The following is a 27,063-nucleotide window of genomic DNA, read 5'->3' as shown; positions in this document are numbered from 1 at the left end:
TTGTAGATTCAAACTGAAGACATCAAAACTATGAAGGAACACATATGAAATATGTCAAAGAACAAGACAGGAGAGGTAGCATGCACCCAAGTTTATTCTCCATTCTCCACAGAGAAGGGGAGAAGGGAACAGAACACAGAACTACATGGCAGGTAGCAGTTCAGAGTAGTGCCTCAAGAACAGAGGTTGCAGTCCCTTCTTATACCCCACTTTATGCATCTGCCCCCAGGTTTATTATGGTCAATACACAAATGTCTCCACTAATGGAGTTAACAGGATTGCTACATGGTCTTACTACAACTACTTCAAAGACTATGTTACCACTTATTACAAGGAGAATACCCATCATAGCAATTTTCCACCACAACTCCATACGTGTTCCTTAGTTTTGATGTCTTCAGTGTAAATCTACAATGTAGAAAGTCTTAAAAATGAAGAAAGACCATTGCATGAGAAGATTTGTTTAAACTTTGACTGGTAGTGTACTAGGCAAATCGGCTATAAAAGCAAGAGTAGGATAATTATTGTCTAAGATTATAAGATAAGACCCTGAGAGGAACCCAAGGAGAGTCATGATGAGAGAAAACAGATAACATGTACTGTATAGAACAAAGACTCAACAGCTACAATACAGCCTACAGACCATATGACAGTGAGAAAGTGAGTTTTTAAAAGAGATAAAAAAATTATTAAAGAGTCAGCTAACCTGAGCTCTACAGGTAGGCTGTTCCATTGTCTGGGGGCATTAATAGCAAAAGTCCTGCCCCCCTAAGTTACCATGATGAAGAGCTCATCTGTTTCACCTTCAGTTACATACACTCAAAGCTTTTAAGGCACATTATAGGTTTAACTCAAACAGTAAATAAGAAGTTAAAATTTAATAGATTTCATCATCATTTAGCAATTTATAGGACTATTTGGGGGCTAACAGTCTAATGGAGACCAATTCCTTCATAGTCTATTAAATACTGGGTGATAAAGTCATGTAATGCTCTCACATAAATTAATATTTCATTACAAATAATTTAAATGTGCCTCCGTACATTCAGAAGGCATCAGGACAATCAGGCGAGTACACCCAATAAAAAAAGAAGAAAAAAAGACAGGAATATAAAATGAAAGGCTAATTTCAGAACGAATGAACATTACACATGCCTCCATTCCATCTATTCACAATGTCCTTATAGGTGTATTGGTTTGTCAACAGGATTATGTTTAAGATTATATTGACTAGTTAACATTTTACAGTATCACTTCATCTGTACACTGAAAGGCAAAACTTTAAAGGAGGAAAATAATCATTGTGCTTCCCTGTGTGGCATGAACCAAAGCTGACAGACAGATCACCACCCTGTATAAAACTCCACTTTACTATGCACAGCGAGCTGCTGAAGAATTTCATACTCTTGAGTTCCAGGATGTATTCCAGTTTTTAACTTTAGGTTTCGTAATTTTTCCCAGTAATGACTCCAGTTTCCATCTTTGTCTGCTCCAAAACCAAACACACTGACCTAGAAAAACAAGAACAAAATGAAAGTTAATGAGTTAACTTAAGTTCGGGAGCAGGGCCATGCCTCAGCCACACCTCTAATCACTGGTCAAGCCTACAAATACCTGGTCAAGCCCTTTCTCCTCCGTTTTCCTCGATTTCTCGACCCACCCTCCCTTCTTCCCCTTGTCTAAGCACCTCCTGTCTCCTGCCTCCTCCCGGATCATCCTCACTCTCATCCCTCCATCCTTCCCTCCCTTCCTCCAGCCCTTTCTTCTTAACCAACGCATTCCCTTTCAGATCTCCTCCAAGGCATCGTCTGGGGGGCATGAATCCAGCTCGGACGGAACAACGCCGAGACGGAACCCCCACTCTGAGTCTCCCTTCGCCAGTCTCCAGTTCATCCTCCCAGAGCAGACGCGCTGACATGAACCTTCCCTCACCTTTACCACTCTGTACAATATCATTCATTCGTTTTCATCATTCCATCCCATTACAGTAAATAATCTAATGGCACATTGTTGTGGCGTGGTCCTTGCTAGTGAACACATTATACAAGTATCAAACTACACAAATATGGTCGGTCAGTTGGTGTGGATGCAGATGAATCATTCCACAAGTCTTGTTTTTTTATGCTGTCGTTAGGGAAGTAATGGTTCTTGGAAAAAATATCTGTCCAGTTTGGTTCACTTGTCTGGCTTCAGGGAACATGTGGATTGTTCAATTGGGGTGTAGGCTACTCAGAGAAGCCTTGCACCAGCCTTGCAGCCAGGTCAGTGGAGGAAAAGACGTCAGGATGCTCAGTTAGCAACACAGTTAGAGGAGGCTTCAACAGCAACTGGTGGAGGGGGTTGTGCCAACTGTAGTTGTTATATAACAAACCATCTCTGTTCCCAAGAAATTAATAATCGAATGAGTTGCATGGGGACGTATTTACACGCCTCGAGATAACATTGAGCTGGTTTCCAATTTTGTCAGACTATGGGCAGAGTTATCTTAAATGCAAATACCTGTCAGTCTCTGTGATGAGCTCATCCCTCAGACAGTACTGCTCTTTGAATTAACAGTAAGGACTGATTCATGCACAAGAGTAGAAGCTAGGACAGCCTGGAATTATGCACTATCCCTGAAATGACCTGGGTGACCATGTGTGGAGATGTTGTCTTTCACTAGAGAGGCAGCCCAAAGCTGCAAAACTGCCTGCCATGACAGCCACACTGACATTCCTAAGTGAGTCACCTTATTTGCAGAAATGCATTGTAAGGTCACATATAAAACCCCACCAATTTAACAGTGGGATGTATCACCAAGGTTTGAGTCCAGCTTGTGGCTTTTTTGAGTCAGTCATCAATTATAGGCAAAAACATATTAATTATTATTTTGTTGCATCAACAAGTGATGACAAAGAAGTAAAAATCAAATTTAAAGTTTACCCTACCTTGTCACAAATGTGTAGGGCGAGAACCAAAGCCATAAAGCCAGTGGATGGATACTTGCCCTTATTCTTCAACCATTTGTTGTGCACAAACCTCATGAAAGCCGGACTGACAACCATCACCTGTTATAAATCAGAAGTATCCTTTAAACTCATGTTTATGAACCATTGCAGTATTAGAATAAAAACAATACTCACCAAGTCCTTGTTAGCTTTGATTTTGGATTTTACTGGCATGTATGATCTGGAGGAAATGAAATGAAATGTGAAAATCAAACTAAAGCGCAGATGGGTCTTAAGTTGAAAGTTTTTGTTGTAATAAAGCTCTATTTCATTATTTTAATTATTCATTGTATTTGCACTTAAAGGATACAGTCAGAACAGACAGCTATTTAGAAACAGGAGGAATTACAAGAGAAGAGATTCAAGAGACTGACGCTAAATCAATACGTTATGTTATGTTATGTTACATTATGTTATGTGTATTTATTTGATATGAACATCACAAATACATTGAGGGCTCTATTTTCGTTAACTAGGTGCAGGCGTGGCGGATCTGCCCTGCGCTTCGCCTTCGCTTCGCCAACGAGGCGTGTCCAGGAGCTGTTTGCAATTTTCCTTCGAAGCGCAGCGGGGCGCATCCCGCCTACTTCCCTCCCACCGGCGCAAATGGCATAGAGGGAGGAGAGAAGGCGTGGAGTGAGTTTGACACAGCCGAGTCAGATCTTCACCAATCAAATGAGCTCCTCTCCTCGCCTTTAAATCCGCCGCGCGCGCGAGGCGCACGTTTGATTTCACTGTGGAAGAGGGAGGCAATTGACTTGGTGCGCACACGTCACCAAGACCTCACAGGCAGGTTTCCACAGTTCCAGGCACATTTAAATGGAATTAATAATCACAATAACCCCTATTTATTGTAACTATCGGAATCAGCACATACACATTTATCTATATAGATTGTCCCGTCACACTGATGACAGATCAAAGGCTGTCGGCATGCGTAATGGAAACTCAACCTGACTGAATTAACACAGATGAAACCAGGGGGGGACTGGGACAGACGTGGATGTCCCAAGAGCAGGTGTTGACACTACACACTGTGCCGTTGCGATGATCTGCTATATTTATTTATTTACTTATTGATTTATTGAGCCGCATCGTCACGCGACCATAACAAATAAAACTGAAAACAAATAAACTATCATCTCTCACAGCAAGTGAGACGGGAGGAAACTGATGTTCTGGTCTGGTCCAAGCTCGCAGTGTCCGGTCGCGCGAACAGACCTCATGGGCTGATGATGCTTGAAGTAGTCTGGGAGGGGCGCATGACGTCCGTCTGACTACCCATTTCTCCGACCATACATTTATTTATTTTTGCATCCATTAGTCCGAACTCCCATTTCTCCGACTTAAAGCAGAAGTGAGTGATCCGGTCGTTTTCGCTAATGCTGCGTTCCAGGCAGGCTTTTGAAATCGTAAATTACAGCTTCAAGTCACAACTTACGACTTTGTAGCGTTCCAGGCAACCCACTCGTGTTTTTCCGACCTGTTTTACCGGTGAAAGTCACTATAACGGCCACTCGTAACTTCCGACCGGTGAACTCGTACCAGATCGAACTGGTACCACTTCACGGTCGGAAAAATACGAGTTTCCTTGAACGCACCATAACAGTCCTCGTCGCTACGTCACCACATTCACGGCGTTCCTTGGCTGCACACACAGCCCTGCATGCCGTTCTCTCTCCTCATTGGATAAAAACTGTAGGATACGATAAATGTTTTCTCTTCGGCTCAGAGCAGAGCAGAGGGACTGAGAGACCCGTGTTTCAGTCCAAACACTCTATGTAAGTGTGGCAAGGTGAAGAGGGCCCGGGCGGGGATTGAACCCACACCTCCCGGGTAAGAGTCATGTGCGCTTGCCAGTCACCCAAAGGGACATCCCCTTGGCCAAGTAGCCAGGGCACATGATCAATTGGAGGCATAGTGACAGGAACCTCAACTGTCACATCTCTCCCCCTCTTTTCACAAGCACGTCCTCGTGCTTCCGCACAGGCTGCCACACATTAGGAATCCATGGACCCACCACTAGTACTACATGGATCCTGCCAACAACGCCAGAATGTGGCAAGGTGAAGAGGGCCCGGGCGGGGATTGAACCCACACCTCCCGGGTAAGAGTCATGTGCGCTTGCCAGTCACCCAAAGGGACATCCCCTTGGCCAAGTAGCCAGGGCACATGATCAATTGGAGGCATAGTGACAGGAACCTCAACTGTCACATAAGTGATTGCTGTCGGAAGATATAACTATTTAAGACTTATATTAACACAAATATATCACTCACTTCTGCTTTAAGTAGCCCTAACCCTTAACCTTACCCTAAACCTAACCTTAACACTGTAGAATGGGTAGTCGGAGAAATGAGCCGTCGGACTTATGGGCAGTCGGACTGATGTATGCTCCCCGTCTGGGAGGGAGGAGGTTATGATGTTATCCAGGTTTGCTCTGACATATTGAGAGCTGTTGCCCAGTAAAAAAAAAAAAAAAAAACACACACACACCTTTTCCATTAATAAAGACACTCATATTTAGTAACCTATATTTAAACCCTTGTGCACAGATCACAACATAAACAAACAGCTGTGCGTAAAGGAGGCATCTCGGAGCGTCTCTCTTTTTCTTTTTTCTTTAGAATTTACCTGAGATGGGAGATGTGAATATCTGCTCACTATCTGATGCCGAGGCTGATTGTGGTTGGCTGTGAGAGATGATAGTTTATTTGTTTTCAGTTTTATTTGTTATGGTCGCGTGACGATGCGGCGCTGGCCCCTAATAAATCAATAAGTAAATAAATAAATATAGCGGATCATCACAACGGCACAGTGTGTAGTGTCAACACCTGCTCTTGGGACATCCACGGCTGCTTTTTTGTCCAGTCCCTCCCTGGTTTCATCTGTGTTAATTCAGTCAGGCTGAGTTTCCATTACGCATGCCGACAGCCTTTGATCTGTCATCAGTGTGACGGGACAATCGATATAGATATACGTGTATGTGCTGATTTAGATAGTTACAATAAATAGGGGTTATTGTGATTATTATTATTATTATTATTATTTATTGCATTTAAATATGCCTGGAACTGTGGAAACCTGCCTGTGAGGTCTTGGTGACGTGGACGCACTGCGGAGCTGGGCAGTCAAAATACCAGTCCGCTGGCTGCGCTTCGCCTTGCGCTGAGAGTAGACCAGGTTGGAGCTGGCGAGCGCACTCTCCGCGCGGTCTATCGGCAACAAATTGTCACTGCGCCAAGGTGAATCTGTCGACACCTCCCCCTGCTGCGCGACCACTCCCATCTCGGCGCACAGCAGTCTGCCAATTTACCGAATCCGCTGCGCACATTGTTGCACTGGAGGAAAATGCCACTGCGCCAGCTGCGCCAGGGCTCGCCTCGCTGTGCCCCCCTGAGTTGCGCCAGGAAAATAGGGCCCTGTTCCAGTGGACAGACCAGATGCTTTGCTTGGGTGTGTTTAGCACATGTGCTAATTTTCAATATTATGCTATTCTAAAAGCACAGAGCATAATATCAACAGTATGAGATAAAACCAAGTGCATGACACAACATCACAACAGTAGCATACTAATCTAAAAATACTACAAGATCAACAAAAGGAGATTGATCAAACAGAAATCATGATCGTAACAGTAATAATAGTAGCAATGAAAATGTCCATATTTATAATAACGGGGTTAAAAGTGGTTAAAATGGAGAAAAGGAGAAATAGAGAGAAAAAAGGAAAAATAGAGTTGCTGCAGAGGGCTACGTAGAACGAGCCAATCAGTGAACCCCTGTGAGCTCAGGTGATCAACCCCGTAGGGTCACGTCCGGTCTTCTCTTCCGGTTCTGCGGTCATGTTTACTTTTGTTGCCTCATGTGCTATCCGATCCAAACCAAGAGTAAACCTGTTGCCATCCACGGGGTAGGACATGAAAATAATGTTCCAAACTGAGTTGTAGTAAGTCTTGATGGTGTTATGCATTGGTTGACCGGTATACTGTTAACATTTAAACTTTGTAGAGCTCCGTGAGACCGGATGATTTCCGCCGACCTGGCGAGGGTAAATGCTGAAACGGTGCTCGTTGCTTGATCACTCGGTGAGTGAAAATACCCTTTTAACCTGTTCGGTTAACCTGAAATGCATCTTATATTCATGTGTAACCTGTTTGGTTGTGTGTAAAGCAACTAAAAGTTGCGTTAATCTGCGCAGATAGCCATGAAAAAAAAGCTAACGGTGCTATAGCCACCATAGACTGTTAGTGTGTTGTGATGCTAATGGCCCATTGACTTGTGTATAATCACTTAGCTCATTTGGTGTCATATGCAACTTATTGTTTTATTGTGTTTTATAGTTGTTTACTTCAAAATATTTTTCTAAACTGTCGTTTACTACATATGTTGAGAGAATAAGATGGTGGTGAGAACATTGATGTGTGTGTGTGCTTGTGGTAAATGCAGAGGTGAATGTTTGGTGCAGTTTCTCACTGTTACCGGTGCAAGGGTATATATAAGCACAGTAGGCCTTAATGCCTCTAAATACCATGAGTTTCTCTAAATTTAATGCAGTTTTCTACAAAATTAAAGGGGTACTATGCAATATTTTTTTGTTTTTGTAAAATTATATTTTCTGTGTTAATGTAACTACGACTGTTTGAGGTCTTGAAACGGTTATTAATGTGGTTATAATATATAATGATAAAATGCACTTTGAGTGTATTTATAGTTTCACAACTGTAAATTAATATTTGAACTGAAGACTTTTGTTGTACAACTGAACCTTTTTGAGAGCATCATTTAATCCAGTTAAAGTAAATTAGTATTATTGATTGGTGATAATCAACATGCTATTTGGATCTTCTTTGACCTCTTTGTAGGTCAGGTTTTTTTTTCCTGTGACATCATTAGATGACGTCCCAGCCACATCCCACCGTCCAGTGGAGAGCTTCAGCTGGTTCGTGTGAAGTTTCCAGAGATCCAGAGATTGTTTCCAGATCCCAGATCCGTAGATTCCCAGCGTGAGCTGGGTGGCGAGCCGCATTGAAACTACTGATTCTGAACTCTGAGAGTGGTGAAGGATTCCTTCATTCCCCCTTCCTCACGGACTGTGTGGTAGGACAGAACAAACATACACTGATACACTGCGTTTCCATTACAGATTTTCGCAAAATAAAAGCGATATTTCTGAAACTTCGAAAAAGTGCAATTGCCATTTGCGGGTGTTTCCATTGAAAGGTATTTTGCGAATGAGCTGTAATGCGTCTTGCGTTTCTATGGTGACGGCACAGTGATCTCTGCTGCCGACAGCTGTTGCTGTTATTGTTTTTAAATTTGACGAAAACAGCGCTTGATTGCTGAAAGGCAAAGTCCGTGTGGCGCTGGCAGCGGCTACAAATAAGGGCGCACTCGCACAGGCCAGTGGTTCCATACCGTGCTGAAGCCAGGATGCCCCCCCTCCCCTGTCCCCGCTGGCCCGCACTCGCACCACCTCGAACCCAAGCTGCTTAAGCACGGTTGCCTCCCTTGATATAGAGCAGAGGTCTTCAACAGGGGGTCCGCGAAGGTACTGCAGGGGGGTCGCGAAAGTTTTGGTTGAGGGAAAAAAAATATGAAAAAAGTTGTGGAAGTTATGAAAAAAAGATCCATTGTGAATATTGTTCCCTGCTGCTGAACATCGGATTTTTACATGCAAGTCCTTTGTTTTCCTAGGTGTCAGGCAACTGAGGCAAGCCTTTGCATTGTATCCGATACAAACACGGCGCACCGTCTCTCTCTCTCTCTCTAAAGAGAGTCATAAACTGGTCTTTCCTGTAGGATCTAGGCTACAAGCCTGTTTCTCAGCACACTTATTATTAACTATCATGACAACAAAGCACTGACAAATAAGACTGATGTGAACATTCATATCGAACTCTGTAACACACTCATGACACAAGCCACACATGCTCTCCCTGTGTGATGGCCTGGGTAGTGGACAGTCTGAGGACAGAGAGCTTTCAAGTTGAAGTTTATGGGGTCCGCCCGCTATTCAGACATCCCGCTATTCCGACATGTCTCTATTTAGAGCGAGATACATGGGCAATAAATCAGTCAGAAAAATGATCTTGCATTTTAATAAGCTACAATAAAAACAAAAACCTACCAAATCTCAACAGGGAGCAGAACGAAGAATAATCTTATGTAATCTGCCCCTTTATCCCAGAAAATCTTTTTTTTTTTCCTTTTACCTATGTTACAGTAAAACAATGTAGCAGGACGATAGTTACCATTACTTTGAAGGCCTTTCCACTACACAGTTACAGCTCTACTGGACTCGGTTTAGGTCATTTTCCATTACAGCTGAGTCCTTCACAGTTCCTCCTCAGGGCCGCGTTGTCTCGCTCTTTATTCTCTCGTCAGCTCCAAACACACGTGCACCTCGTTAACTCAGGTGACAGAATAATAAGTCTCAGTAGCTGCAGATCAGTGCGCTGCTGCCAGTGTGTTTTTAAACTTGGCGGGTTTGTTTTTTCTTCTCTCTTATAGGCCTATGTATTTGTGTATGAGAAACAGTGTCTCAGATGAAAAATCAGAAAGACACGTCTGACTATAACGTAATCAATCAATGTCGGAAAAGCGGAATGTTTGAAAAATAGTTAAGTGCCGCTACTCCGACAATGAAAAAAAAAATGTCGGAATAGTGGGACGCTTGAAAAATAATGTTAATGCCGCTATTCCGACAATTAGAAGTCAATGTCGAAATAGCGGCATGTCGGAATAGCAGCATGTAACCGAAGTTTATAATAATGAAATGAACAGATGAGACTGTGCTAGGTCTAGGAGGAAAACTCGGCTCATGCTCCAGTCATTAAAAAAAAAAAAAAAAAACTCTGGTAACGACCGGGCTAAAATGTATGCGGAAGGACGCTGTAGGACGCTTACAGCAGGAATGAGGCCAGACTCTCCCTCAGAAATGAAATTAATTGCATTTTCGGGAGCGGCTGGTTTACGAGGCTAGTAGGACGCTGTACCACTGGTCCTGCTGCATACCTGACGCTCTTATTTTTTAAACTGCCTGCCCATCTCTCTCCTCTAACAGCACTTTGACTCTGGTCAACGCCCTTGTCACATCCCATCTCGATTATAAAATGCATTATTATTATTATTATTATTGGCGCTGTGCTACTTAGTTTGCAGCTGTGGTCGAGAGAGCTAGAGAGTTAATGGAGAGAGGGACCGCTACGCCGGTGAATCAGATCAGTGATGTTGTTTTTTATTGTATCACAGTAGTTACAGTACGTTCAACAGGATCAGTGGTTCTCATGGGGGTCCTGGACCCCTGCATATTTTTGATCTCTCCTGTAGCCTGGCCGGGTCTGGCTCCAAGTTTAAAGCAGAAGTGAGTGATCCGGTCGTTTTCGCTAATGCTGCGTTCCAGGCAGGCTTTTGAAATCGTAAATTACAGCTTCAAGTCACAACTTACGACTTTGTAGCGTTCCAGGCAACCCACTCGTGTTTTTCTGACCTGTTTTACCTGTGAAAGTCACTATAACGGCCACTCGTAACTTCTGACCCGTGAACTCGTACCAGATCAAACTGATACAACTTCACAGGACGGAAAAACACGAGTCTACGAGTTTCCTTGAACGCACCATAACAGTCCTCGTCCCTACGTCGCCACATTCACGGCGTCCCTTGGCTGCACACACAGCCCTGCATGCCGTTCTCTCTCCTCATTGGATAAAAACTGTAGGATACGATAAATGTTTTCTCCTCGGCTCAGAGCAGAGCAGAGTGACTGACAGACCCGTGTTTCGGTCCAAACACTCTATGTAAGTGATTGCTGTCGGAAGATATAACTATTTAAGACTTATATTAACACAAATATATCACTTACTTCTGCTTTAATTATAGACAATTTGATCTGCAGACGCACAGAGGCATGCGTAAAACACATAGCTATTTTGACTACTTCGTGCTGTTGCTATTTTTTTTAAAGTTACCTTTCGTTTCATTTGGATTTTTGTGCGTATTATGGAGCCGTCCTGGTCCATGTTTGTAAGCCTTTTTACCAGGAGTAAATTCCCAAAAGTTGCAACAACTTGTAGTGATCCACTGGGTTTTGCCTGGCCAGCTGGGGTAGTTGATTTGCAGGTTTGCTCCCCAGGTTTTTTTCATTGTGTATTAGGCCAGGGAAATGATCAATTATCCTTGTGGTTTGCGCACTGGGACGTGCGGACCTTTAATGAATGAATGAATGTTTCTTTTTTGCTGTAAGTTGTGTGCGTAATGCGTAAAAGTGCATTAGTGGGACCGAGGGTTTAAATGGAGAAGTGACGTGGTGAGAGGGGAGGAGAGCGCGGCATAGTGGATTATTTTTCCCGGTGGATTACCCTGTGGATCATAAAGGCCCGTTTGGACACCTCACAGCCCGTTTTCAGCCAAGCGGGACGAGGGAGAGGACTGGTGGTCACCTCGGCGGAGCCGCAGCGTCTCTCCCGTGTGGACAGTAGGACAAACAAACTCTCTCTCACTCACCCTCACCACGCACCAACACACACACGCACGCCACGCACGCACACACACACACACACACACACACACACACACACACACTGACTGTGAGCTCGCGCACCCCCGCACACACACATACACGCCGGCACGGACAGTGACAGTGCGCTCGCGCACCCACACACACACTCATTCCCACTCGGACTTAATGGACAGCGGGAGGGGGGAGGGCTTTCGGGTTCTGTTGATCAGTGTGTAATTGTTTATTATATGCCGCCTGTGATGGGCGCGTTTTGAGTTCAGTGAAATACAGAGACTCAGACTAAGTAGCGACTTTGATTATTGCTTCCCTGGACGCACCAGTAGCGCGAGCCTAGATCCGCCTGCAGCAGTTGTGTCAGTTCCTCTTATATCCTTATTGTAAGGGAAATTGTTACAAACTGACATCGGAGTGTGTGCTTGTACATGGCGAGACTTTGTGTTTGTTTATTTATTAAGCTTCCACTGACTGTATCACATTTGTACACATGTCTTAAAACATGAAAAAAAAAAAAAAACATACACACATACACCTAACCGCCGCTCGGTGTAAGGCACATTTCCTTATGGAAATTAAAGCCTTGTCGGAATGGCGGGACGAAACTGTCGGAATGGCAGGACGTTTGCATGTCGGAATGGTGGTATGTCTGAATGGTGACATGTCTGAATAGTAAAATGTCGGAATGGCGATATGTCGGAGTGGCAGCATGTCGGAATGGCAGCATGTAACCATACCACTCTGCCCTTGTGATGATCGCTTTATTTATTTATTTACTTATTAATTCAATAGCGCGAGCGACCGCATCACGCAGCCGTAATGAAAAACAAAACACAAATCTTCATCTCTCTTAGTCCACCACAACAGCCTCGGTATCAGATAGTCAGTATATAGCCTACTACCAGAGGGGAACCCTCTGGGCCTTCAAGGTATTCAGTGAAGGCCTAAGAAAAAAATATAGAAATAATTTTTGTGCTACTATATATTTATTTTATTTTTAATTTGTATTTTATTTTATTTATTAATTTTATACAGTGAGCAACACACAAGTAATATTAGATCATTGTTATAAAGTTGGACTAATATTTCTTGGGAAACAATGGGTTAATATAATGGAACGGGAAATGGACCAATCACAATTTTTCTTCCAACGGTATCTGGGCAGTAAATCATCGACTCCCCCTGCAGGGCCTTCAGTGGCTGTGACTGAAGGCCCGTGTAATGCAAGTCAATGTGGGCATGAATTTGAGATTGACAGGTGTCTTAGCCAATCATATTCCACTGAGTTGTGGGCGGGACCATACTACGACATCTTCCGGGTATTCGCGAATACCCAGCAGAACAACATTGCCGCCAAAATACTGAGGGAGCGGGTTGCCAAGTCCGCTTATTATACGTGACTTTGGGCTTGTTTTTCTGTGAAGTCGCTTATAAATATTGGTAGTCGTGGGTTGCGGGTTTTTTGGCTTGTTGTTAAAGTGTAGTTACTTATTTAGGGCTGCTTCCAGCTCCATGAGTTGTCAAGCAGATATTTTCGACATGTTATTTAAACGCAGGATAGTTTGTCCTCCTGCTGGATGTGTCACCCCCGTTCCCCCCGCCCCTCCCTCCCCCCGTACACACACAACACACTTTGCCATGGTGACAACAACAACAACGAGATTGGCTTTCACCACGCTGATCAAGAGAATAGTTACCGTAAATTCTCAAGGTGGGTCTATTTTTATTCCTACCTCATAGCCCACGATCGCCCGTTTGAGCAGTTTCCAGTTTAACTGCTTCATCCGTTTCACAAAGCAGGTTCAACAAATTGAGTCTAATCCTGAACTCTGAGTTGATCTAGCCTACTCCGAGATAGGAATCCCAGAGTTTGCCTCATTTTCAGGGTCAACAGACTCATTTTTCACTAAACCTGCTTTGTGAAACGGACTCCTGCCCTGACTGAGACTGACTGACTGAGCGGGTGGTGAAGCTCCGACTCGCCGCGGTACGAGCACCCGGCACTCGGCCTGAACGCAGCCACACCACCCGGTCATGTTGCTCGGTCCAGCCCGTTGAGAACTCCGACTGACCGAAGGAAAGAGCGGAGCCTACAGTCAGTGGCCGGAGCGCACATTTATTTATTAAAAGTTTAAATGGTGCTTATTAAACGCCTGACTTTAAGCTGGGTCAGTTCTGCTGTTGAAGCCCCACAGACCCACAGACCCACAGACCCAGACCCAGACCCACAGACCCAGCGTCGCAGCAGCACAGAACTGAATTTGTACTGTAAACCTACAATTTGCATACGGTAGTTTGATAGCCATTAAAGCCAGTGAAAAATGGCTGAGCATTTACAAAGAACTTGTGCCTTTTTCCCATTTCACCTCAGGAGGTGTTTGTTTTATAGCCACTTTTGGCAGAAATATTAAATCTACAGTGAAATTCAACTGTGTCTAAGCTCAAACAAACACAAAAAACATTATCAAAAAATACATCTTTAGTTGTTGAACAGCTCATGATTGACATTTTACTTTCATTCCAGCTAAACAAATAAGTGAATGTGTGATTTGCTAGTTTCTTTTTTTTTTTTTTTTTTTAAATAAGTGATTCATGAGCAGCTTTGAATGACTGTTTTTCCAGAATCACCTTGTGTGTTGTGAAGCCAGTTAGGGCAAAGAAACATGTAATATGCCGACCATCCATGTGACAAGGCTCTGGCTATTATTTATATTGCTATGTTTAATTTTTTATTGCTACATGGTCCTATTGAAGGCCCAGGGTCTGGGTCCACGGTTCGCCACTGCCTACTACAGTATACTCAGCATCTCTATCACAGAAAAAAAAGAGACTGACAGAGAGAGAGAGAGGAGGACAGAGAGAGAGAGAGAGGAGGACAGAGAGAGAGAGAGAGAGAGAGCGTCCTTTACGCTGATTTCATCCGCATGGTGTTTGTTTATGTTGTGATTAGTGTAGCCTACACCTCTCATCTTGCTTACACAGGGTTTGAATAAATGTGAGTTTCTTTATTAGTTTATTAGTTGTTGTTTCTTACACTGAGCACCGGTTCTCAGTGTACCAGATCAAACCTGATTAAGGATATTAGTAAACTCATTATTGGTCACTCTGAGCTCGGACCTCTGGACCAAAACAGCTGTTTCCTCCTGGGAGAGGTTCGGCCTCTGGCGTCGCTGTCTCCTCCGTCCATGTTAAAGTATAAAATGACAAACTTGCAGTGCGCATCACCCGCGGCGCAGTTAAAGGTGAGGAGAGGAGCTCCTTTGATTGGTGAAGATCCGAATCGGCTGTGTTAATCCCACTTCTCCTCCTCCTGCCTCCCTCCCGCCCTCTCTCCTCCCTCTTTGCCGTTTGCGCCGGTGGGAGGGACGAGGGGAGGGATTGCGCTGGTCTAAGTCTGACTGCGTGGCCCACCAATCTTGCGAAATGGACCTGGGCCACACCCCGTTGACGTGGCGAAGCTGCGCTGAGATTAGACTTCACCTGGTCTAAGAAACTAGGGCCCTGTGTGTGTACGTATGTGTGAGATAACCAAGTGACGTTTTTTTTTTGACTAGACCGTTCTACAGTGTAGGCCTAGTTAGTTGCTATAGGCCTACTTTTGTGAGATGGGATAACCCTAACTTTTAGCTGCTGCTGTGTTAACCATTTAATGGGTATAATTTATTTATTAGCCCACCCAACTAATTTGACCACCAGCCGCCACTGATGGAAACGCACCTACAGACACACTTGACACGGATCCGAAGAAACAAGGGCCCCAACGGTAACTTTGGGACACAAAAGGGTTTTATTTTGCCGGCTTTATTATTTTAGTTTGTTATTTTTCATTGAATGCCTTGCAACAACCTGTTGTATTTTCATTGTGTTATTGTTTAATAATAACAAGTGGCCACACAAAAAACTCAAACTAATGCCTGTGTCTTTTGATTACTCAACAACCAGGGCTCTCACTAGCTTATAGTCTTCTCTTACTGGTCCATCTCTTAGCATTGACTATTACTTACCTGTGCTCTGTTATAACCAGTGTTGGGTAGTAACGCGTTATTAGTAACGCCGTTACTTTTTTCAGTAACTAATAACGTAACACGTTGTTTTTTTAAATCTTAAAAAAAACACTTGGGGAGAGGAGGAGATCATATTAAATCCAGATTTGGTCAGAGGGATGGGTGTGTCAGTGTAGGCTACATTTGTAAACGTTTACACGGAATTAAACAGTAGAGTGTTTAATATAAATCCCCAAATGATACATGCATTTTTTTTTATATGGCCTATTTTTTTATACATTGACCCGAATATATTTTTTTCCGCCGAAGAAAGTCTGAAAAAGACGGATATTTATCACACGATACCAAACAACGTCTGCACACTTGTCTGCCCCAGCAAGTCAGAGCTTTTAATTCTCTCTCTCTCTCACACACACACACACACACACACACACACACACACACACACACACACACACACACACACACACACACACACACACACACACACACACACACACACACAAGTGACCTGGAGAGATGCAGCCACATCTGACAGGAGGATCGCGCTTGTGCGCACGTGTGTCCTCCACTACACAAAACAGCTGATCGCTGCTGCTCTCATCAATGAGAGCATTTTCGCTGCGGCACGACCCTCTCCTTTCATCAGCTCCAAACTCACTCTTCTGCACCGCGATTACAAACCACAGCGTGCTTTCCAGCATATTTACACATATTTGTATTTTATTTTTTTCAGAGCACTTCCTATGCGCTAATGTCAGACGCACGCTCATCCACAAGCCAATCACTGACTATTATAAGCAGGCGCAGCCCTTGCGGGTAATGACGACATGACGTCGGTAGATCCTTTAGTCCGCTGGCATAATAGCAGTGTGAAAGCGAACTTTTGGACTATATGGAAACAATGTAACAAAAAAAAAAAAAAAGTCTGGACCTTGGTCCGGACTATTAGGTGTGAAAGCGCCCTTAGTGGCAGGTCATTAATGTACATAGTGAACAACAGGTCCAAGTATGGACCCCTGTGGTACTCCCAGGCTTGGGGAGTAACGGACTACATGTAACGGTGTTACGTAATCAGGATACAAAAACAGGTAACTGTAGTCCGTTACAAGTACAGAAAAAAAAACGTAATCAGATTACCGGTACATTTGATAAAAACGGAGATTACTTGGCTGATTACTTCACATTTTTTAAATCAACCACAGGCTATAGAGCGGCCGTAGAAGCCACTCGCCGTCTCGTTGTATTTCAGAGGTGAGGCACACAGACAGCTGCTCTGCCTCTTCTGCCCGTACGGTGTGTGTGGCTGTGGCTACGCTGCCTCTTAACGTAACTCTACTAAGTGTGAGCAGCACGTGCGTTCACGTTGCTTTCGTGAATTGTAAACACAGACGGCCCCCTCGGTTTTAGCGTCCAGCAGTTTAGAGGCTAATTCAACTGCAGTGATGGATAACTGTACCGGAGAGGCTCAACAACTTCACGAGCTTCATTTGAGGAATAAACGGCAGCTTTTACCTGATGGGAGACCAACGCCTGAGCTACGGTTAGCAGGTTTTACTACCTACTCTCTCCCTCTCTTTCTTACACACGCACGCACGCGCGCGCGCACACAGCCCAGGTTGTCTGTCACATCTGTTGTAAACCTTGTAATACTAGCTTGTTGAGTACAGTTAACATTATTGTTGCTTCGGTTTGAGTGTTGATTAATTGTTAACGGTTTGTTGTGTAGCTAATGTGAGCGGTGGTCCAGTATCACGATCCTGTTATTGATGAGTTGGGTTGGCGGCGATGGGCCGCGGATGGGCCGCCGGTGCCACCCTACCACCGGGCTTAACAAGTTTTCTGGGGGAAACCCTGTGTACATATTATTAAACATGTAAAAATAATTAGAAAAAAGTTTCCATCCAAATTCAAAATATTTGTCTTTTAAGGTTTTGTACAGTAGGTTTGAATTGGGCGGAGTTATCTCTGGGATTTATCACGCAATAAATCCGAACCACTCATAAATCGTCACGTCAGTTCTCTCATCCAGCCCCCCAGTGGCAGCGAACTGTCTGTCTGTGCCCACAGCTCCTCACAACTCCTCTACATGCAGCCGATACAGCCGGTTTTTTTTTTTTTTTGGGGGGGGGGGGGGGGGGGGGGGGGGGGGGGGGGGAGGGTGTGTGTAAATTGGCGATTAGCTTTTAGCATTTATTAGCTTTCCAGCGCGACCTGCCTTGTCTCTGTGTGTGTGTGTGTCAGTCAGCCCCTCTTGACGCTCACACAGACATGAGTGACGGTTAAAAGCTTTTTTTTCTGTGAGACTACGACCAAAGACGGTTATGACGCTCCAAAACGAAAGCCGGTTAGTCTAGTTAGCAGGCTAAATAGCATCAATCAATCGATGCACGTCCTCCGGTGAGGTCGCCATTGACGTGTTGCTATGACATTGTTTGAAGTGGGCGGGGCCAGAGAGATGTCAATCAAGACGAGGGAGCTGTCAATCATAGCGTTATCTGCCACGCCCACACTGTCCTGACCAGTGGCCTCAAAAGTGCCTCACTAGCAAAATGAGCTGTTTTTAAACCAGGTTTTCTAATAGTTATGAATAGTTATTGTCACTCAGACTTTTGTGGATGCTTAATGAGGCACTTGACTTTGATATAATATAAGCATTTTTACTATATATAGTCAGGTTTCCAAAGGCTTTAAGACTTATCTGTGCAAAGTGCAAACCATTGTGCAAAACCTGTTTGTTGTGACTTTCTTATGTGATAAGCTATGTTAAGCCAGCGTTGCTAACTCTCACGCATTGGCCATGACAGTCACGCTCAATCTCACGCTCAAGAGAGCTATCTGACAGTAGGCTACATCAAGATAGAGATGTGAATAGGGCAGATGTGGTGGAACAGTAAAGTGTGGCCTGAAAGAGGCTCATGGTGAAGCAGAGGAAACAGGATCTTGAAAGGCTGGTCCAGGCCAAAAGCCACAGCTCCCCACTAGACCAGTTTCATACACTCCAGCCATACAATGATAGGAACCACAGATCTGCTTTTCCCCCTCTTATCTGAAGCAAATGTTGTTTTTCTCCTTAGGCTATTTTCTTCTCAGAGTATACACCAGGGGCCTCATTTATCAAAGAGGGTGTAAAACTGCTACTACATTTTTGCGTACGGCGAAAAGACGAAAATTGCGTACACTCAAAATATTTACACCTTTTTCAGATCAATCAAACTGTGCGTATGCACAACTCTCCGCAATTTGCCTTTGGTAAATCACACCGGACCCAAGAATGGTGCACACGTGAACACACCTCTTACTCCACCCCCAGAACACGTGCATATTTAATTAGCCATGTGGTCTGTGGAGCGGCTACAAAGTGACAACAAAGTGACAACGGAGACAACAGGCGGAGGGTGGGGGAAAGAAGCGGAACTTCTCCGAAAGCACATACACGGCGATATCGGGCTACAAATCAGTCAGAAAAATGATCTTGCATTTTAATAAGCTACAATAAAAACCAAAACCTCCCAAATCTCAACAAAAGGGAGCAGAAAGAAGAAGAATCTTCCTAATCTGCCCCTTTATCCCAGAAATTTTTTTTTTTACACCTAGATGTTAAAACAATGTAGGCTAAATCAACGATAGTTACCATTACTTTGAACGCCTTCCCACTACACAGTTACAGCTCTACTGGACTTGGTTTAGGTCATTTTCCATTACAGAGTCCTTCACAGTTCCTCCTCAGGGCCGCGTTGTCTCACTCTTTATTCTCTCGTCAGCTCCAAACACACGTGCACCTCGTTAACTCAGGTGACAGATTAATAACAGTCTCAGTAGCTGCAGATCAGTGTGCTGCTGCCGATGTGTTTTTAAACTTGGATGGTTTGATCCTTGTCGGACGTCACATATAGCCTAATCAAAAAAGCAAAATCCTCAATCCGCTCTGTTTATCAATTAACATAAAGCCTAGTGTTATTATAGAGCGGGTTGGATTGCCAGCATCAACTCAACCACTACCACAATTACTTCAAAAAATCCTACTGTGCTCTTCTAAATGCACTCCGCTCCTCTCTCCCTCTCACACTGCAGTTCTCTGACTCAGCAACGGTGCGCCAATTCCTCCTGTTCCTCAAAAAAGGCGTAAATCACGGTACGCCAGGGTCAAAATGGGTGTAAATGTCCGCACTTTTCCCCGTCAGGTTTTGGTTTGATAAATCCCAAATTTGGCGGAGAAAAGTGCGTACGCACAAAACGGGGGAAAAAGGGTGTAAAAAAAGGTGTATCCACAATGATAAATGAGGCCCCAGAATGCTTGATTTACATGTTAAAATCACACATTTTTTTCTGGGGGCACCCCCCTAGAGGGGATTAATTTGCCACTTACCACTTATTCCACCTACAGTATCCTTTAAACTTTAGACAGAGAGAAAAACTACATTACTATTATTATTATTATTATTATTATTATGGACAGCTCTCCTCCCTCTATAGTAGTCTACGTCTACGTCATGGATGTAGTGGATTGATGCGTGATGGCTGCGTGACTTAATTTGCATATGTTTGGTATTAAAGTAATCCAAAAGTAACTAAAAGTAATCTGTTACATTACTTAAATTTTGTGATACTTAGAGTAAGTTACTAATTACATCTTTTAACAGGTAACTTGTAATTGTACTGGAATACATTTTTAAAGTAACCCTCCCAACCCTGGGTACTCCCATGTTGTTGGTGAGAAGTTGGGATTTTTCCCCATTTACCTTGACACATTGTTGTCTTTCCCCCAGATATGATTTAAACTAGGGGTGTCAACATCTACACGTGTAAACGTGTACACGGATAACAAATCATAACCGTTTAGAAAAATCAATAATCTAATCCAATAAACGTCTTTTTTCCCCCCTCCTCCTCGTTCATTTCTCACCAATATTATTTTTAGGGGTGATAATGTTGCGTGAAAGCTTCAGATAATAATGGAACTGCGTGTCAATTCCCCCTCACTCTATCTCCGCGTAGCCGTCTCTCTCCAGTTGTCCTTTCAAAATAAAGGCCAAGGAAAAAAAACAAAACAAAAAAAAACACTGACTCCTCCGGCCTGTACTGAGAAGGAGGCTCAACATAGCCAGGCTTTGTGTTCATGTTCCAGTTCAACAAAACCTCAAACACGGTACTATGAAGCTGGTTATCAACTTGCTCCAGCGTATTCCCTCAGCTGAACATCTGCAGGCGGAGAGAGAAAGTCAGGATCAGCGTGATCTCTCCCTCCGGTCAAACGCTCCGTTCTGATCCAGCTCCACTGGACTTTCAAAGTAAAGGTGACGCATCTGAAAATGAGTTAAATAGTGAAACAGCAGCGCTTTTATAGCCGATTTTATTAGAGGTCGACCGATTAATCGTTTTGGCCGATTAATCGGCGCCAATAGGACGTTTTACAAACTATCGGAATCAGCTGAACTTGGCTCCGATAGTGGCCGATGGCTGCAGTTTTTTCCACAGCGCCATAAACTGCTTCTTCCCTGCCGCTCTCTGTCTCTGATCACTGAGGGGCGGGGCTGCTCTTCACACACACACACACACACACACAGAGCATGGGAGAGAGAGAGACGGGGCGTGTGCAGCGGCAGCAGCGGAGAAGTGACCCAGGTGAGGGTACTGTAGGTGCGGTGCGACCGCAGTAAGAGAGAGGCGGCAGGTGGAGGGGCTGACTGGAACAAAACTCTCTTGTTATTTAATGAGAAACAATTTTCTCTTAATCATATATGTACAGCCTGGGTCCCTGCATAGATAATTTGGTGGCGGCTGCCACGCTAAATATCTCACCGCCACCAGCTCACGAGTCCGTGTTTTTTTTTTTCCCCCTCCGGCTTTTTGTGCTTTTATTTTGAAAGGACAGCTAGCGAGAGACGGGAAGGAGGAAGAGAGAGCGCCGCTTCAGCTTCAGAGTTGGGACAGACCGTTAATATAATACATCCATGGGGCAGACGCACAATAATGGCTCTTTACACTATAACGTTGGGCTTTATGGGCTCTACTCGACTTGGTTTAGGTCCTTTACCATAACAGCAGAGTTCCTCCTCAGCGGGGACGGTGTCGTCATATCACGGCCGCTACGCGCGTCTCGCTCTCTTTTTTCTCTCCTCCCGTCAGCTCCAAACACACTCGTCCAACTCGATCACGGTCATTACAGCGTGGTGGTTTTTCTTTTTTACAGTCTATGGGTTTTCCACACAGTAGCCTAGGCTAATTGTAGTGAAACAGTCACCTGTTAATGTACGGCGTAACCACACCACGAGCTAACGTCCTAGTTACAGTCTCCTCTCCTGCAGCGTCACGTTCTTGCTACAGCTGATCAGTGTAAACAAACTCACGTGTGGAGTTCGGCTGTTCGTCACTCACAGGGTCCAGGGATGATTCAGTGTCCCACATCCTTTAGTTTTACACTAGTAATCAGAGCTCAGCCATTTGCATGGCCTTTATCAGCATCATTTAATCAGAGCTCAGCCATTTGCATGGCCTTTATCAGTTTCATTTCATCAGAGCTCAGCCATTTGCATGGCGGTCATTTGCATGGCCTTTATCAGTTTCATTTAATCAGAGCTCAGCCATTTGCATGGCGGTCATTTGCATGGCATTCCTCAGCATCATGAAAGTATTTCCGCTGTATAGCTCAGCCATTGAGTTTTTATTGTCTCCGTATTCCCTCTGCATGTTATGTTGGTATGTATTGTATTTTGTATTCAGCTGCAATCTGAATTTCTCCATATTCCTGGGTTTAATTATGTTATGAATATTGTCTCATCTTTGCTGTCTTTGTTTTCCCTGTAGAATTGATGCTCTTTAACCAAGTATGGTATACTTTATTTTGGGGGGAGTCTTCCTCAGTGCAAGTTTCCCATCATTAGATCAGTTAGATCCGCTGAAGAGAATGTGTAAATGTTCCCCTCAAGCGCACGACAACAGGTGCCAATCACTCTGTATATTCTGCATGATACATCCGTTCCTTGCAGGGCCCGTTCTCAAACCTAGATAATCTCATCGTCAGCGTCTTCTATTAGCTCGTCATGGGTTTTCAAGCATTAGAAAAACCTGGTTCACACAGCATTTCCGGAAGGCTCCTGCAGTGCAATATCCCAACTCATCAGTATTCAGGCTACTCTTTCGGACAAGAGCCGCCACTTTAGCTTCCACCTGCTTCACTCCAGCAAATGGGGCGCTGGTCGTCAGCAGCCTATTCATCCTACATTCGTCAAGAAAATCAAAAATCTCTGAAACCTTATCTGCCCGGTAAGCATGCATATCTCTGGTGGTGGTATCTCGATTCGGTCGCTTCCAGCACTGCGTTCTCTCTGCCTACACATAATTTTCCCCTCTCCGCCGCATAGCATTGCAGGCTACCTCTCTCTACCCTCTCCTCAGCATAGCATTGCAATCTCTCTAGTCTACTGCATAGCTTATTAAAAAAAAATAATAATAATTGAAAAAAAGTTATTAATATATCTTTTTTTTTTTTGGGGGGGGGGGGGGGGGGGGGGGGGGGGGGGGGGGGGGGGATCGGCCGATCAATCGGCTATCGGCTTTTTCCTGCTCCAAACTATCGTTATTATATCGGAATTTTAAAATCCACTATCGGTCGACCTCTAGATTTTATTATATATACTCTGAACCTGTTCGGGATGAGGTTATGAGTTAAGCATAAGTTACCATGGTGATCTAGCTGGTTTAAAAGAGAGACACCTTTGTAGTACAGGAGAGCCTGGCTTTAGACCATAGACTGTAAAAAGAATGGACGTAGCACCCGTGACGTCACCCATTGGTTTGGAGGAGTCTGTTTTGTGCCGCTGCTACGGGGGTTTGAGCCGCGCCATGTTGGATTCTACTTGCCATATTTGGAGCGGTGCGGCCGTTGGCCGGCCGAGAGCCCGCCCACTGGCCTCGAAGCAGCGGTCTCCGGACCTGTCACTCAACGTTCCCGCGCCCTAATTGGCCAGAACTTTAAACCTAATAATAGTAAAACGGTAGAGTTAAAAAAAAATTCACCCCCCTCAGAGTGTGTGCGGGGGTAGAAACTATCGGTTGAGACCAAAAAAATAAAATGTACCAGGCTGTAAATATGTTTTTTTAAGCTGTAAAATCGGCTATTTTAACATGGGGCTCAATTGGAGTTGCTCCCTTCTGGAGCCAGCCCCCAGCGACAGCCGAGGGGATTGCAGTTTTTTGAACGCGGAAGTGAGCTTCACTTCTCAGACCGACAACTGCCCCCTTGCTTTAGACTCAACTTACCTCGCTAACACACTAAACTCGCTTCACAGTAGCCTTCACCCCTCCGTCTCCTTCTCTCTCTCTTCACGCTGCGCCGGTGGGGTGCGTTCACGCTCAGCACAACGTCTGAACGGAGCGGAGCTAGTAAATGTTGTCGATCCGAACCCGGTGTGTCCGGTCGTGTTTGGCCCGGTCCGATGACTGAGCCAAGGGAAGAGCCGGTAGCCTATCTACAGTGTGTGGCTGGAGCAATGGAGCATACATTTATTCAGAAAAAGTGTAGGCTAATTGGTGCAGAATAAACTTGTAAATTAATGCTGCTCTCGATCCGACCCTTCCTTCTACAACAGAACCATTTGATTATATTATAGATTTTCCATCTGTGCTGAGCATAAGAATTGTTTGAAATTAATAATAATAACCCCCCCCCCCCCCCCGTGTAACCGTGTACACGTCGGTTACAAGCCCTGTGTACACGTGTAGAAAAAATTGTAAACGTTGACACCCCTAATATAAACCACTGAATGGCATCTTTAGACATTTTAGTGATCACTTTGCTGTCAAATACAAAATAAAAACTGAACTTCGCCCATCAGATGGGCCACCAACGTGTTTCCATGTGGGTCACGTGAACCACTGATCTGTACAATGAAATTACAAAAGGCGGCCAAGAGAGCCTTTTTGACCTTGTGCATGCTCCAACTTGCCTTATGGATTTTGGTCACTATGGAAACCAATCCTCAATACATCCTTAAGATTAACTCATTGAATGCCAAAAACATAATTTTACGTTTTTTTGTGCCCATGAGCTCTCGTTTCATAGACCAGAGACTATTGTTTCAATATGAATGAGCCAAGGTATTCATATAAAGGATTACTGTAATTATTATTCATTATTTCCATTACTGAACATTGGCTTCTTTAGGCTGATAGGTACAGCTCTGAGAGTTAATAAAAGGTCAAATATGACTCACGCTCCAGTGAAGCCTGTGGTGAGAGCTTTAATGATCCATTCTAGGTCCAGTATCTTGAATGGAATCAACACCAGATGAGTGTTGTTGTCCAAGTCCACAGCGCTCTCTGGATACATCACATGGTGAGTGGTCCTGCTCCCAACATCTGCCTCATAGCCCTTGGTACGGCCTCCGTTCATTCTAAAAAGCACAGATGTTGTCACATGCACCAGTCATTGGCAGAAATACTAATAATGATGAAAAAGCTAGTTGCTTGAATATTAGTTTCGGACACAGGAAATAATTTGAACAGTTTGTGTTAGTGTATCTAATAATGCATGAAGAATAATTAAAACTTCCAGCTAAAAATGTACCTTATTATGATATCATGGTTATCTATCAGAGGTCCATAATGGGATCTCTTCAAATTAGCAGAGTTGCCCACCACAGCACAAGTCCTGCAGCGGTCAGGGCTGCCTTCTACAACATCTGGAACAGGTGGGAACATCTGAAACAGCGTATCTACTGTTGCACTGTAGAAATCGAAGTTGCGCTTCTCAGCCTGTAAAGCCTGACATAGAACATCATCAAATGTTGGGTTAGATTACAGTTTAGTTTGTATGCACAATATTATTATTATTATTATTATTATTATTATTATTATTATTATTAGAACATTAAAAAGTTTAAACATTGTGCAGGACATGGGGTGCTCAGCGGTCAAGTGGTTAACACAAACGAACAAACAAATAAACAGAGAACCAACATCGCCAATACCAGTATACTACAGCTGGACAGCTCAGTACAAGATGTGGGACAGTGGGTGATGTGGAGGTGGACTGGAGGGTTGCAGCAATGCAAAAACCAGGTCATAACTCTTGTTGGGGTATATGAGAGAGTGAGGATATGGATAAGCAAGATGAGGTAGAGTGCTGCAATACTTATTACAGTGGTAACTAGTGCTATGTAATATGATAAGGTAGCAGCAGATAGACAAATTCGTAGCACACATTACTGATGGTTACAAGTCTGGTTTTCCCTTAACCATGATTTCAACAAGGATTTAAAGGTTACCAGGCTTGGGCATTCCCTCATGGAAGGTGGGATACTATTTCATATCGCACAACCTTTAACAGACCAGACATTTTGAACAAAAGATGTCCGTCTAAATGCGAGTTCACAGTCGCCTCTCAGTGGCTCTGGTCATATGAGAGGTAGAGCCACGGATAGACTTTTGTGTTGATAGTTGATAGTGATAGTTCACTTCCTCATTCTTTCAGGGTGAATTTCTCTAAGTAACTTACTTTCCACCAATTGAAAACAGCCTCGGGGAGACTGTGCTTTCGGGACAAAAATGGCTCAACAGATTTATTGAAATGCTGCATGAACCACGTGTCATCCTCTGATAAACATGTCCCACAGGCACAGGGGCTTGTGTCCAAAAGCTGGGAGAAGATCTCTGTGACATGTTCCCTATAAACCACACAGACGCTGACACAGAGCAGGAACACCGACACCTTCAGTCTGGATCTCGCCTGTTTGTTGCTTGTGACTGGGAATTGTTTTGCATCTGTAGGCAAAGTGAAATACAAAATGAGCCTATACGTTCACGTGCCAGGAGCAGACGGCCATTATAACCACACCATACAAATAATCTTTATACATCTATGGTCAGTGAAAGCAGTTGAGTTTGGTTGTGGAGAACTCATGAAGTCTACATGAAATAATATAAATAAATAAAAATACATGAGCTGATTGTTATAAATACAGCTGCACCCATAAACTTATGATCACAGAATGCATTGTGTCTTAAGGACTGATAATATAATATAATATTGTTATTATTATTATTATTATTATTAGTAGTAGTAGTAGTAGTATATTACTAGTACTACTGCTACCATTATTAATGATAACTGTTATATAAACAACAACAATAAAAAAGATGATTATGTTACTGGTTTTACTGTTATGATTTTTAGCTAATAATAATATTGATAATAATGATAAACTTTGCAGCAAATCTCTTATTTGTTCTGAAGGAATTTTTCTCTTACCTGAGTACCTGAATAAAATAAATCCTCTCTCAGTCAAGGAAATGTTCAGATCAGTGTATTTCCACAGAGGATGACACCAAGCCAGGGGGTGTGGCTTTAGGAAATAATAACTGCACAGTGAGTGCGTCAGTGTGGAATCGACCACTGCCACGTTTTCATCCAGATTGGTTACATTTATTGATTAGGAAACACAAACAAGAGAAAAACTGTTTAAAAAAAAGCCTAAGAATATTATTTTAGGAAATCAAATACATTTAAAAAATAAACAGGTTTTTCAGTCCCTCCAGTCTGATAGAAATCAAAAAGT

At 43.7% G+C, this 27,063-nt stretch overlaps 1 protein-coding gene across 1 annotated transcript; it reads right to left on the bottom strand.

Annotated features, from left to right (window-relative positions):
- Positions 1 to 1,343: 1,343 nt before the first annotated feature.
- LOC310993237 (CMP-N-acetylneuraminate-beta-galactosamide-alpha-2,3-sialyltransferase 1-like) lies at positions 1,344 to 26,331 on the bottom strand (the record flags this gene model as incomplete). The annotated part of the gene is made up of 6 exons (XM_083981551.1): positions 1,344 to 1,511; positions 2,928 to 3,047; positions 3,123 to 3,168; positions 24,721 to 24,900; positions 25,074 to 25,270; positions 26,305 to 26,331. 6 exons carry the CDS (start codon positions 26,329 to 26,331, stop codon positions 1,344 to 1,346), a joined length of 738 nt encoding a protein of 245 aa, XP_083837677.1.
- Positions 26,332 to 27,063: the final 732 nt, after the last annotated feature.

The sequence above is a fragment of the Trachurus trachurus genome, assembly GCF_905171665.1.
Source record: "Trachurus trachurus genome assembly, chromosome: 11".
Lineage (NCBI taxonomy): Eukaryota > Metazoa > Chordata > Actinopteri > Carangiformes > Carangidae > Trachurus > Trachurus trachurus.
This window is presented reverse-complemented; position numbering and strand designations above follow the sequence as displayed.